Genomic DNA, 15,366 nt, shown 5'->3' on the forward strand with positions numbered 1-15,366 from the left:
CAGAGGCAGGAAGGATAGCGACCGGTTCCGGTTCTTGGCTGGTTTGTTTGGATTCTGTCCTCGCTGTCGATTCAGAGTGGTTGTGGGAGCGGCTGCGATTAGCAGAGTTGGACCGGTGCCTGGTGCGGGACTTCCGGGAAGTCGCCTGGTCCGCTGCTCCTTCGGCAGGGGCGGCTGTTGTCCTCTTGTTGCCCGGGCGATTGTAGCGTTCTTTGCAATCCTTCAGTTCAGTTCAGTCGTTCAGTCCTGTCCGACTCTTTGTGACCCTATGGACCATGTCACGCCACGCTTTCCGCGGTCTCTCACTGTCTTCCTAACATCACATAACTTCGTCTGCAGTGCCTCGAGGATGCCATCTAACCATCGCGTTCGCTGCCTACCCCTACTCCGCGACCCTCAACCTTTCCCAACATCAAATCTTTCTCCAGCGACTCCTCTCTTCTCATCAGATGACCAAAGTAGCTGAGCTTTAACTTTAGAATTTGACCCTCCAATGAGCAGTCAGGGTTTACGGTCGACAATATCGACTGATTTGATCTTCTGGCAGTCCAAGGAACTCTCAAGAGTCTCCGCCAGCACCACAATTCAAACGCGTCAATTCTTCGGCGGTCAGCCTTTTTCACAGTCCAACTCTCGCATCCATACACCACAACTGGAAAGACCATAGCACGAGTTATACGGATCTTGGTTGGCAGAATAATGTATCTGCTCTTTACTAGGCAGTCAAGGCAAACCATTGCTCTCTTTCCCAGAAGCAGGCGTCTCCTAATTTCATGGTTGCAGTCTCCTTCCGAGGTAATCTTGGAGCCCAAGAAGAGAAAATCTCTCACAGCTTCCACTTCTTGTCCATTGATGCTCCAGGACTTGATAGGGCAGGACGCCATGATCTTTGTCTTTTTAATGTTCAGTTTAAGCCCAAACTTCTCACTCTCTTCTTGTACGCGCATCAGAAGTCTCATGAGTTCCACTTCACTTTCTGCCACTAAAGTGGAATCATCTGCATATCTAAGGTTGTGATACATTTTCCAGCAATCTCTACTCCAGCTGAAGACTCGTCCAAACCAGCCTTCCTCATGATGCACTCTGCTTATAGGTTCAGGGCGACAGTATGCAGCCTTGCCTCACTCCTTTCTCAATCGGAAACCAATCAGTAAGACCATGCCCAGTTCTGACTGTGGCCTCTTGTCCTGCATACAGGTTCCTGAGGAGACAGATGACGTGAATTGGAACTCCCATCCCTTGGAGAGCTTGCCACAATCTGCTGTGATCTACGCAGTCAAACGCTTTCGCACAATCAATAGATCCAATCCTTAGGTCCTGTGAAATGGCGACCGTAGCAGATAATGCATTTCGCCGCGCACGTAGGTAGTTCCAAGGGTGTGTGAGCTTCTCCAAATCTCTGGCATAAATTGTTCTTTGGTTTGGTGCACACATCACTTCTATGGCCAGCCTGGCGGCAATTATGGCAGTATTCCGCCTTGGCCAAGAAGGGGTAGCAATTATATACAGCGCCGTAGATACAGAGTTTTCGGGGGACCATCTTCGTATTGATGAACGTAACCAGGATTGATTTAGGCCTTCCCAGCTGTCGGACGTCCATGATGGTGAAGGATTGACTTCGGTTGAACATCTGCAGTTCCTTGCAAATTTGGCATTTTATATTATGCCTCTGATGGCGGTGTCAGGTTTCCGATGTATGCCTTAATCTGCTATTATTTATCCGCAACTTGGAAGGATGCAAGTTGGACGTAGCATTTTGCTCTGTCTTCGGAGGGAGTACTTATGGAGAAAGAGCTGTTTCGGGGATTGATTCGGATGACGTCTTGTTGACGGACTGCTTCCATTGGGAGTTTCAGAGTAGCACTCACTAGTGATAAGATTTATCATCCGTTATGCTTTCTGAAATCGAGGCCTCCATTTGGGCTGTAGATAATCTTCAAATCATCGGCAGGTAGCTTAGGTAATGGAGCTTGACGCCTTATAGTGCTGGATGAAGACTTGCCTTGGTGTAGTTGTGCCGGTGTAACCTGGCCGGCCGGGGGCGGAGGTGGCGAACGCGTGCTGGGCTGCCCAAACGCGACTTACTTCGGTTGATTCAGCGTTCGGGCTTCAATAGCCCTAATCTATTTCGGATCGGTGTCGAGTACTTCAGGAGTGACCGCTTCCCCGTCAGCTTGATGGGCCATGCTGCTGTGGGCACGTCCACGTACCAGGAGTGTGTCCGGTTGCACGAGGGAGGCCAGGCACAGCCGCGCCTGGATCAGCGAAATCGCTAGGTCTAAACTAGGCTTAGCGGACGGCCGCCGCTTCGGATAGAAATGGCATGGTTTCTAGCAATGTTCGTGCTCGAAATTCCAAAAAAGTAGTAGTGGGGAGGTGCAGAGCAGTTTCACAAACCGTTTGCAGCACTTGAGTTCATAGGGAGTCGATCAGACCGCATAAATCAGTCGAAAAAGTGAGGCGTCGATGTGAACGCGTCCGCTCATTACGCGGGCTCATAATTCATTACGCGCATTACTCGCTCCTCGCGCATGCGCAGTATGGTCGGCCAAGAGCCACGCGAAGCCAGCGAGAGTTCGGCCATTGTAGCTTACCCCACAAAACCGAGAGATTTTGATAAAAAATTAATATTGCTAGGCTTCGCGGCTTAGCGCATCAGGCAACGTCAGCTAACTGGTATTTGTCACCGAAACGTCTTAATCCTGAGAAGGCTGCGGCCCTGCTCCTTCCTGGTTTTACACATCTAGACACGGAACCAACACGGTTGCTTTGCAGTCTCTAAGCCCCTACGTTCCAAAGTGATGACGCCGCACTCACGCAAAACCGTCTGCGCTAGTAGCTGCTGCACAGCTGCTCAAGCGGCTCGGGTTACAGGCTAAACCGACAGATTCGGACTCTGCAGAACTGCAAGGGTGTCGCATCATCCCTCTCCGGCTACCACTCCAGTAGCCACAGGTGGCATGAGCGCGTTGGCGTGAGCATATATTCCCTGCCTTGGTTTGCGACCATGGTTTTGTAAGTAATGACACACGTTGAGCGGGAGAGAGCGAAAGAGAAAACCTTTATTACACGTAGGAATTCATGGCGCACAACCCGTGGCTCCTCGCACGACCCCACTGAAATTCAAGTGTTTATGTCCCTCAGGATTATAACACTGGCAGCCCGGCCGGTGGCGATGGTCTGCACGGCCGGGTCTACCGAACACTGCAGGGTATCCCAGTCCTCCCAGATCTTCAAGTGGTCTAGCCTCCGCGGGGGAGGGTCCGCCGGCCAGAGGGAGAGGATGTGGAGGGAAGAGGCAAAGGGTTCTGAGCAAAGCGTACAAGCAGGAGTGTGGAAGGAGGGATGGCAGTGGGAAAAGGTAAGGGGTGAAGGAAGAGTGTGTGTTTGCAATCTGCGCCTTAGTGTTGCGTGTTTATTGTCTAGGGATGGGTGGGGGTCGGTATAGAGCTGGCACAAGACTCTGTAGGCCTGCGTGAGCTTGGTGAACGAGTGCATGCCCTCCTTCGTAAATCCTGGATTAGAGGGCTGCTCTGACTTCCATCTACGTGATATCTGTGTCCAGTGTCGAGTTGGGCTCTCCTGTATACGTGGGTAGAGGTATGAGGGCTCCCGGAGAGGTGTATGTGTTTTGAATTGTGTCTAGGAGGGCGTCGGGATCTTCAATATGTTCGTGTATGAGGCGTGTCACGGGATGTTGTGTTAGAGGTCCTACTACGAGGTCCCATTCCGACCCGCGTAGTGGCGGACGAGGGGCAGCGCATGGGTATGCGTAAACCGAAAACTTTCGACGAGCAATACTATTTCAGTCCGCGAGAGGTGTTTAAGGTAAAAGCGCTGCATGATGCAGGCTTGCCGGATACAGAAGGTGTAATCAGAATTTGTCATCCGAAAGCGTCCTTCACACTGGCACTTAAGAAATTTTTCTTCTTTAACGGGAATTGAACATTATTCCTCCTATCCCCAGCAGAGGCACAAACCAATGCTCCACGCTGGGCGCGGGACATAACAGATCATAATTCTTGTGTAGCCATAATCCTGCCGTCTCCTTGCAACGTTAAGAGAAGCTACTATTCGTCGATGTAGGATATTAGCGGGGGTGTTCTGGCGTCTTTTAGTCTCTCCCTGTCAGTGGTAGCTAGCAGATCCGCTTCGTGTGCTAAGTAAGTTCATTTCTTTAAATACTTAATGGACTCGTGCCGCGAAGGGAAAGCATCGGAAATAGGGACAATGATATACGACTTAGCGGACTCCTCAATCCCCGACAGCGAGGACGGAATAATAGCCCCAATATTGTCACTCTTTGGGTCTTAAGTTCCTCCTGGAACTTTTTTTCTATTTATGCGGTGGTTTCATTTTCTGGCTTCGGTGTTTTATCCAGTACGCCTCATTAAACCACACCAAATGTAGATTAAATTCTCGTCACAAAAGAAGATGGCATCAGGGGTTCATTGCTGTGTAACCGTCGCGTGTAGACATAACAGAAGAATTCTCTCCGGCTAAACGCTCTATATCGTCGAGCATGCGCAGTATACAACGTCGCGTTCCGACGTCCTGCGTGTGTTGTGCAGGGCTTCAGTGCCACAGGGCTTAAAGGTTCTCTTTTGCGAAAATTGGCATAGACGAATTTTGCTTTAACAATGGAGTTTCCGAGAAAGCTGTACAGCTTTCCTTGTAACCATATGGCTGCGCTAGGCTGGATGTCAATGAGCAATTATTCCCTTATTTCCCTCATTTTTAAATTTTCTTAAAAGCTCGCACTGCAACTGGGACGCAACCATTCCTTCTTCACCGTGCAGGGTGGCGTGATGCCCTTTCGTTTCCAATTAAGTATCTATGTGCTAGCCAACGTCTAGGGAGGGGTGGGGGTAGGTATAGAGCTGGAACAAAACTCTGTAGGCCTGTGTGAGCTTGGTGAACGAGTGCATGCGCTCATTCGTAAATCCTGGATTAGAGGCCATCTGAGTTTTGTTTAAAGAACCTCAAGCTAAATGTTTGGCAGCCTCGTTTACGGGATTTCCTGAGTGCGCAGGCACCCATACCAGCTCCACATGGCGGGGCGGGGGTGCATCGGGAGAGTCCAATATGCTAAAAACAGGGACATGGACTCGGCCTGGTGCAACGTTTAGAACTGCTGTTTTTGAATCTGTTAAAATGTACTTGGCTTCCGTGCGGGTTATGGCTAATGCAATGGCAACTTTCTCTGCAGCTTCTGGGGAAGTGTCAGGGGAGATAGGAAATGTGATGAGAGGGGAAGAGGAGGAATCCACAACGGCTGCGATCGCTTCATCACCCGTGCATGCAGCGCCCACCCACACGGCGCCCGACTCACCGCCATTATATAGGTGGAGCGCCTTTGCACGGGCTCTGCGGCGTTGATTATGGTAGGATTAATGCATATTTTTGGGGAGTTGCTTGATACGTAGTCCTTAGTGGATATGTCGAGGGATGGAGAAAAGGGTTGGGTCGTTAGCCGGTATTCTGATTCCAAGGGAGTCTAGGATATACCGTCCCGTGGATGGTTGCGTGAGTCTGGTGTATTAGGTCTGTCGGTAGACCTCCAAAAGCTACCCAATCGTGTTGTGTAGAATCAGGCCTAGCAATTTGTCTTTGGGTGTGTTGAGGGTAAGGTGAAGTGCGACCTTGTGTGCCTTGCGGATCAAGACATCCAAAGCGTTTAGGTAATGTTTGGACAGTTCGTAAGGAGTAGTGTGAAGCACACGGCTGAGGACGGAGGCATGGATGAGGCAACAAAAATCGCGCTCTTTCATGCCCCTATGGCGACCCAAAACTTTGCGGATGAGGTGCGATATCACAACTGCAATCTGCCTCAGTTTCTTTATTGTGGTGGTGTTTTTACCATTGCTCTGGATGTATAGGCCAAATACGCGGAGGTTTTTACCTACGATAGTGGGCTCCCATTCAGTTCAATTGTAATAGGGGAGAGGGGGAATGGCAATTCTTGGGGCGGATGAGCAGCAGTTCGGACTTATCTAGGGAGCAAGACAGTACGATGCTCTTTGAGTAAATTTCGGTCTGGGTGGCTGCTTCCTTCCTATAAGGTGTCTTTGCCGCCATCCCTGCCGTGAGTGGTCCACCCTCTATGCCGTCGGCATAGAGGGTTTGTTCAGATGCGGGATGTGACAGTTCTCGGGCGAGGGGAATTAGGGTGATGTTAAACAAAAAGGGGGAGAGGACGGACCCTTGCGGGGTGCCGACACTTTGAAGCATGTAGGAGGAGGAAGAAAGAGAGCCGAAGTGTACCTCAGCCGTGCGGTCAGTGAGGAATGCTCAAATATAAGTGTACATTCGCACACCGACATTCAATGTTAATAGGCAGTCATGATCGCCTGATGTTCGATGCGGTCAAAAGATTTTGAAAGGTCTAAAGCTTAAACTGCCTTGGTGTGATACGGAAGAAATGGGTCAAAAATGTCGTGGGTGAGTTGCAGCATGGCGTCCTGTGAGGACAGCTGGGATCGGAATTCCACCATGCTGTGCAGTATTGTTGTCTGCCATATGTGTTGTAAGTCTCGCTAACACAACATGTTCGAAGAGCTTCCCGAGGTAAGAGGTTAGCGAACTTTGAGGTAGGTTTTTGAGGGTAAGTGGTATATTAGGTTTGGCTATAAATATAACCTTCACATGACGCCTGGACAGCGGGAGGACACCCTTCACCCAGCACTGGTTAAAGTATGCTGTAATTTTGGTGATCCACTGGTCTTGTAGATTACGGAGCATGGTGTTTGCGGTTTGGTCCAGACCAGGTGCGGAGTTTGTTCGGAGAATAAGGAGGGCTGCTTTGACTTCCGTCTACGTGATATCTGTGTCCAGTGTCGAATTGGGCTGTCCTGTATACGGGGGTAGAGATGTGAGGGCTCCCAGAGAGGTGTATGTGTCTAGGAGGGCGTCGGGATGTTCAATATGTTCGTGAATGAGGCGCGTCACAGGATGTTGTGTTAGAGGTCCCACTACGAGGTCCCATTCCGACCCGCGTAGTGGCGGACGAGGGGCGGCGCATGGGGATGCGTAAACCGAAAACTTTCGAAGAGCAATACTATTTCAGTCGCCGAGAGGTATTTAGGGCAAAAGCGCTGCATGATGCAGGCTTGCCGGATACAGAAGGTGTGATCACAATTTCTGATCCGAAAACGTCCTTCACACTGGCACTTAACAAATTTTTCTTCTTTAACGGGAATCGAAAATTATGCCTCCAATGCCCAGCAGAGCGCACGGACCAATACTCTACGCTTGGCGCGGGACATAACAAATCATAATTCTTATGTAGCTACAATCCTGCCGTCTCCATACCACGTAAGAGAAGCTACCATTCGTCGATGTAGGATATCAGCGCGGGTGTGTTGGCGTCTTTCAGTCTCTCCCTGTCAGTGGTAACTAGCAGATGCGCTACATGTGCTAAGTGAATTCCTTTCTTCATACACTTATTGGACTCGTGCCGCTAAGGGAAAGCATCGGAATTGCCAGGGACAATGACATACGACTTAACGGACTCCTCACTCTCTCCGACAGCGAGGACGGAAAACTAGCCCCAACATTGTCACTCTTTGGGTCTTAAGTTTCTCCTGGAACCTTTTTTCTATTTATGCGTTGGTTTCATTTTCTGGCTTCGTTGTTTTATCCAGTACGCCTCATTAAACCATACCAAATGCAGATTCAATTCACGTCACAAAAGTAGATGGCATCAGGGGTTCATTGCTGTGTAACCGTCGCGCTTAGACATAACAGAAGAATTCTCTCCGGCTAAACGCTCTATACCGTGGCGCATGCGCAGAACAGAACGTCGCATTGCAACGTCCTGCGTGTGTTGTGTAGGGCTTCAGTGCCACAGGGCTTAACGGTTTTCTTTTGCGAAAATCGCATATGCGAATTTTCTTTAACTATGGAGTTTCCAAGAAAGCTGTACATCTTTCCTTTGTAACCATATGGCTGCGCTTGGCTGGATGTCAATGAGTAATTATTCCCTTATTTCCCTCATTTTTAAATTTCCTTAAAAGCTCCCACTGCAATTGGGACGCAACCATTCCTTCTTCACCGTGCAGGGTGGCGTGATGCTCTTTCGCTTCCAATTAAGGATTTATATGCTAGCCAACGTGAAGGTTAGTCCGCGATATGCCTTCAAATCGACAACACATGAACCGCCAACTGTATTCTCGTAATCATAAGTGGTAGTGTACCCTGGTGAGTTTATTGTACGTAAAGTTACGTTTATTGTACGTAAAGGGTTAACACAACACGAATGCAGAAGGTCTCAAAGTCAAGGAGTTTGAACGGGACCTCCTATAATGAATATTGTAAAGAAATATATATTGACCAGTTGCAAAATTTATACAATATTTCGCGTCCGTGAGTTGGGGTGAACGAAACGTGAATTTATTACAGGCAATATTGTTTTAATGAAAACGATTACAAACCTAATAACATAATGAAAACATAAGAAACAATTCATAAAACGATATAAAGGATAACACTGGAATAGTTTACCTTGAAAAGTACGATTAGTATGATAACAAAAACGGACGAAGAGCGGATTTAAAGGTATAAATAGTTAATGATTGTTTGATAGTTACTGGTAAAGAATCCAAAAAATGGTACCACATAATCGGACTGTTTGTTTCCCGTAATTAGTGTTTGGCAGCAAGAAGTTATTGTTGTTGGCGAAACGTGTGTCGGTACGACTGCGGTATTTGATCATTGGTGGCTAGAGAAAATGGAAGTAGCTCTCTAACAGATTTATACAATAGGATACATAAACTGCAGTCGATTATTTTGTTCACAGAAAAAATACTGCGTGACTGGAGCAAATGAAGGGCATTTTTTGAGAGGCGACTACAAGTAATATTGCGTATAGCTTGATTTTGGATAATTTGCAGAGAAGATAAATGCGAAGGGTACGTGTTTCTCCCAGATGAAATGCAGGGAAACTGATACTGCGCCTTGCCGGAAGAATAGCCACGCAATCTTGTCATTGTTAGGTGGTGCCTAAGAGTCTCTGAAGATTTTCAAACCTTGAAGCAGAACGCTTTTCTTGGTTCAAGGTAAAAATCGCACGTGCGCGAAATTTGTTCCTAAGTACTGTCGGCGAGATTCTGACAGATTCATTTTCGTCATCTAGCGTCCCTGCCATCTCCTTGTTAATAATGTACGGGGCGCGTCAACTAACGATGCCTTACCGCCCTATCCCACAGTTGCAGGAGCTCTGCAACGAACGACGCCAAGGAAAGAAAATTTCGATAAAGTCACTGGAAAAATTCAGAGTACTGCACTCCTTTTCTGCGTTCCGCCGGTACGCTTACTGGCTGATGCTTGCCACGAGATCTCACGGCGCCAGATACCTTCCACACAGAATACTTGTCTCGTGCGGGAGTTCTTTTTTCGATAGTTCCGATAGTGCGTCGAAGTGTATGATGCATGGATGCTGAGCCTTTGGGTATGGCGACAGGAATGAGTCAAGAAGGGCGCTTTCTCTTTTAAAAACGGAAAACAATTGATCTGCAATGGCCGTCAGTGTGGCCTCACAGAATCGGCCTAGAAAATTTCATGCTATCAAACGGTCGCACGTTTGTGCGAAATACGATGCTTCACTGGTTTCAAATTTTAAGGCGAAATCCTTTCTAAGTTCATGGAGCGAAAACCTTCGCGTTATCTGTGTGTCGTACCTGTACGAGATGTGTCACTTGAACAAAGCGGACGTGTGAGGAGGGAGATTAAAGTGAAAACAATTGATGGTGATAGGTAATAAATAAGATTTATAAATAAACATCGATAGAGTTAACCACTGATGCAAAGTAATAATAATCAACATTATCATCATCAGCTGGGCTATACCCACTGCAAGGCGAAGGCCTCTCCCATTTTTCTGCAATTACCCCGTCGTGTACTAGCTGCATCCACTTCACCTCTGCGAGCTACTTAACTTCCTCCACCCAGCTAAATTACTGCCGCCCCTGCTACTCTTTCCTTCCCTGGGAATACAGTTGATTACTGTTAGCGTCCATCGGTTGTCCTTTCTTCATACTACTTGTCCTGCTCATGCCCATTTCTTCTTAATTTCGACTGGAATGTCAGTTACATGAGTGCTTTTTCTGACCCAATCTGCGCGTTTCCCATTTCTTAAAGTTAAACGTTACCCTGCCATTTTCCTTTTCCATAACCCTCTGCTCTGTCCTCATACTTATGTACGTCTCTTTTCGTTAACCTTCATATTTCAGCCTCATAGGTGAACAACGGTAGGTTACAACTGTTTTGCACTTCACACTTGAGTGATACTGATAAGTTGCTATTCATAACATGGGAGTGCCTTCCCCATGTTCCCCATTCCAGTTTTATTTTCCTAGTTACTTACGTTTCGTGGTCCGGATTTGCGGTTACTATCTGTCATAAGTAGGCATATTTGCCTACCCCTTCCAGCACTTCATTACCTGCTGCCCTACTTTACCTTAGTCTTCTGCCTATTAATATTTAGACCTACCTTTCTGTTTCTTCGGCGTAGATCCTTAATAATTTGTCGCAATTGATAGCCTGAGTTACTTAAAAAAGCGATGTCATTAGCGAACACCAGATTAATGAGATATTATCCATCGACCACGATGCCTAACTACTCCCATTCCATCTCTGAATACACCACCTAAGCAAGCTGTAAATAACACTGGGCAAGAGGTGTCTCCTTGCCTTACACCTATCATAAGTGGAATTTTATCACTTTCTTTATGGAGAACTATGGTTGTTGCGCAACGTGAGGCTGATATGAGTGATGACAACGATGAGGCAGCTTGTGATGATAATGGGAGTAGCGATGACATTGACGGTAAATTTATTTGATAATGATGGTAATGCCGATAGCTATGATGACAATAAAAGATAAAATATTACGATAACCTAACCAAGCATTCACTTCATTTGGTTCCGCAGGGTTAAGCCACAGCAATTTTTTTCGGAGTGTTTACCTGGAATGAAGTGCGGCGCTTCGTTCATCGCAGAAACCCTGACGTTAGAAGAAAACAATTCACAAGACGGGACGGGCGCTGTCCCATATTGTGTGTTATATTCTTCTTGCATCTGGCGTTTTTGAGCTGTGTTAATTCGTAACAACTATAACCAACTCACCCAGGCTAAGATTCCCATTGGGTGTAGTTCTTGATCAAATAAGTGTGGGCAGCAACCGCCTAGCGACAGGTGGAAATCACTGCAGCAGAGCACTTTAACAAGCAAAGAAAATATTGAGGACAACGCTCAGTATTTCATGGTAGCCGCGAATTCCAAATTGCCCCCTTTCTTTGCCTTAGGGAATTCACTTTTTACATTTGCGAACACATCAGTGGTCTGCAGCATCAAGTAAAACTACATCGCCCGTTTTTTATTCACTACTTGTAGAGTGGTTACAAACGCATATGCCGCCATTGGCTTGTGTCCATTCTGCTTCAAACTCCACTTGCATGTATCAAAAATATGTATGTCATGTGTGTATTGAGCGAGAAAATAAGCAAGTAAGAAAAGCTGCTGACTGTATTTACTGCGAAGTCGCGCCGATGAGGCTGGAGACGTTCTGAATTCTTGATTTGTTCTCCATGTAGTAAAATGATAGGGGGCACTTTGGATCACTAAACTGCAATGAGGTGAAAGAATCTAACGCTTGGTGTTCTCAAGCCTTCCACTACGGCATCTATTCCACTTTGTTTCCCTCCCTCTTTCGTGATGACGCCATAGCATCAGCTACCCCGCTTTAACCCCCGCTTTAGCCGAGCCATATGAACGTGCCTGCGTAGCCTAAAGGTAACGTGAATACAATGGTGTTGGCAGCCTGATTCTGATACCACCCTCTCAATGAAAGGCGAGGCCCAAGTTGGCAGCTTCTGCCACATGTAATGCCAGGAAGTCCTGCGTTCAATTAGTGCTTGGCCTTGTCAGCTGTCAGCTGCTGCCACCCATGTAACAAAAGCGCTGAGGACGAACGGACGGACACAATCCGCAAGTATGGGCCATTAAAGGCTATCGCCTTACTAGGCGACTGGATACAATCTTGGTGAATGGGTTTTGAAAGTGGTAGGCACGGCCGAAACTAACAATGGGGGATTAAAGGGCATTGCAGAAGGTTATTCTCAAGTAACAAAGAGAGAGTTATAAATTGAAAACATCCCATTTTGGCCTATTCTGCTCTGTCAGTAGTGCTCTACATCTTCAAGTATATCTGCCGTGTTCACACGAGCACATATGTAGACTCTCTAGTCCACTGCAGGCATTATTTTACTCCTCCGCAAATTCCACGTCCTTTTTTCTAGGCGCCGCAATGAGTATTCAAGCAAACAAGATGCATTTTCGTTTTGTTAATTTTCGTTTTCAAAAGGGAAGCTTTGGTTAGTCCTCTAATAATTACTTCGCACTTAGTGTAGCAGTGTGAAAAACTGTATGCGTTGTATTTTGCAACTAACAGGATTTGACGATAAGAAATGCTTTGTTGTTGATATTTTTCTTCAAATATTTCAAGATTTCTGCACGGTGTGCATAGTATATGTGTACATATTTCGCGATCAAAGTTTTTTAAAGAAGCTATGCTGCGAACGAAGCTGGGCTATCAACCATGCAATCAGCTCGTCGACTTTATTTTGTGACTCCCACCTGCAAAGTGGTGGGTCAATTCACTTCAGTTGCATTTACCTTCCAATTGAAACACGTTTTACAATGATCAGATGCACACGTGTTTCGCTTACAAGGAGCACTACGCTACTTTCATCTTTCGCCATAAAATTACCAATAATTGTAAAGCTATCCACCTGTAACTCATTTAGAACGGTTTGAATTCCGCTTGTTCAGCACTGATTAACCAACCGTTCTCTTTATTGCTTCAGCGATAGCACCAGTGACAGTGCCACCAATCGCACCAGAGGCAACACCGGCTATGGCAGCTGCTATTTGTACAGTAACTGTAACGGGACCGTATTCTTCGCTTTCTTCGTCCAGATGTCCCGCGTTTAGGGTGTTGAGGAGACCGATCGCTCTTTCACGGTCAGCAGCTGTGATAAGTGCACGTTGGCCCTGCAGAATTCTTCCTAGCAGCTCCATGTCTTCCCCCATGTTGATGAGCAATGAAGGGTTGTAACCTGGAGGTAAAATTTATACCGCTTTATGCCATGAACAGCCGCTGTACTGAAGCAAACGCAAACACTGTCTCACTTGTCAAATGTTGCGCTAATTGTTCTCACCACGCGTTATATTTCCGCATAACACTGTTATTTTTCCTACTACATAATCACTGAATACAGCTTTACCGTTGCTGAAATCTCAGCGCTTCATGTTTATACCAATAAACCTGATCAGGTGCAAATGAAATAAGATATGTTGCTGCCTGGACAAATTTATTTAACAATTTTTTCGTGCTAAACGTAATGGCACATAATAACATAGTCCACTGCCAGTAGTTATGCACTCACTTCAATTGTAAATAGGAACTTGCTTCCCTCAAATGAAGATGCTTGTTCAGTTTTCGAGTTAACTATGCACATCTATTTATTGAGAACTGTGTCTGTAATTAATCATTTCAATACTGACTGAAGGGATTTTGCTTTTATTGCTTTCAATTGTGTATGCTAAGGTGAAATGGGACGCGCTGACGTTTATAGAAGTGTTAGGAGAAGCATTCGCATTCGCAGATGCGAATTCACCATACTGAAGGGCTTTTCGGATACGAAAAGCCCCCTTGCGAACACGTACCATGTTTACTTTACCGTGTAACTGAAAACATCCGCATTATCAGTACCTGTCAAAAGCTCGTTACTAATAAATCTTACCTGTCTCAAGCAACTTTTTTCGGAACCCATGGGAAGGCGCCCTGCATGTGCAACAAACAGCAGTCATTTACGCAGCATGAAAGAAAAAAAAGTAACATTGATACCGAGGCAGAATACTACTCACACTGTGGCGGACACTTCAAGTGCCAGTGCCGGAGCGAACATGCAGAGAAAAATAAAGTATTAATTTTTTGAGATATGCATGCGTAGATTACTAATAATAAAGCTCTAGCACGCGAATATGTTAGTACGGAAGCACAGATATGAGTATCAGAGGCGACTTAACGTCTTCCTAGTGCCTGGCAGGTTAACACAGTAACCCTGACAGGGCGACCATTGTCGGTGCTCTAAAGCGGCAAGTGGGACGATGGCATGTACAAGAGGTGCACCTGTAACAGCGTTCCTTCCAGGTGGTGCGTTTGAGGGTTATTTGCTCAATGCGAAACCTCTAACAAATTTCAGTGACCTTATGTGCATAAAATTTGTAACACAGCCAGTTCCTGTACCCCGTAGGGGAATGTCGTAATTTGTTTCCCATTCAGCATAGATTGGATAATCAATGCCAAGCTATTTTTGATAGGTATGCAAATCGATGTCAAATGTAACCCCCAGTTTATGCCACTCACTAAAGATCGGTAACATAGTGCCAAACACTGTGGCAGGCTCTCAGTAATGAACCGGAAAACAAAACTATGCCAAAATGTGGTTTCGCACGCCTAAACCGCTTTAAGAAAAGTTACGACCAAGCTAATATTTCAAATAAGAAAAGAAAATTAACATTTGGCTACGATAACAAAGGGTTTCTTTGACCACATTGTTCTAAAGCATTTACTATTCAACCCATAAAATGGTTATGGTGGCAATGGAAAAATATGCCGTTCTTACCGAGTACGAAGCGAATGGAGAGTTATATGTTTCATTAGTGCACCATATATACAGTGCATGTATTACGTTGTGGAGCGTTGAGCTGCAGAGCAAGCATAAATACAACGGTAACCTTTGAAGAAAGCTTTAATATTCATTTACTGACCGTTTTTGGGGCTTGGAGTAAACTAAATATAGATATATAAAGAGCAGAGATCCAGGGCAGCAAAAGATCAGAAGGGGCCTAAAAGCAAACAAATAAAACCGAAAATGGATGCAGTAGCCAAGTTCCATCAATTCATTCATTTCCCAATTCAATGTGTCGAAAAGGGGGTATTATTTCTTCTGTCCTCTTGTGAAATTGTTAGATTGAAGACAATGGCCGCGCCTCAACACTTGTTGTATTTTCTTCGACTATACATATAAAATATTTACTTCGAATACAGAGTTTATGGCCTAAATTTCCCAGAGGTTCTTTCGCACACAAAACTTTTTTCCCAGTTGTACTTACATGTATATGCAATAACTTGAAGGCTCACTAAGACAAAAAGCACCTTCATTGTCGGTGACCTGCGTAGAATGAAGAATAACTTTGATTGCGCATTGAAACCTCAAACCTTAGTTGTAAAAAATTTCAAGAGCAGCAGCAAGAAACAAACAATCTAAAGTGCAATAAAGCGTATCAGTTCGGCATGTCAAA

General features: G+C 45.9%; 1 protein-coding gene across 1 annotated transcript; it reads right to left on the minus strand.

Annotated features, from left to right (window-relative positions):
- Positions 1-12,789: 12,789 nt before the first annotated feature.
- Positions 12,790-14,378, minus strand: LOC146200058 (uncharacterized). Its single transcript, XM_084592859.1, has 3 exons — positions 13,927-14,378; positions 13,803-13,843; positions 12,790-13,115 (listed from the first exon to the last, which is right to left on the minus strand). Exons 1-3 carry the CDS (start codon positions 13,965-13,967, stop codon positions 12,835-12,837), a joined length of 363 nt encoding a protein of 120 aa, XP_084448985.1. The 5' UTR covers positions 13,968-14,378; the 3' UTR covers positions 12,790-12,834.
- Between the last annotated feature and the right edge of the window lie 988 nt (positions 14,379-15,366).

The sequence above is a fragment of the Amblyomma maculatum genome, chromosome 2 (genome assembly GCF_055883805.1).
Source record: "Amblyomma maculatum isolate TAMU_Amacu chromosome 2, ASM5588380v1, whole genome shotgun sequence".
Lineage (NCBI taxonomy): Eukaryota > Metazoa > Arthropoda > Arachnida > Ixodida > Ixodidae > Amblyomma > Amblyomma maculatum.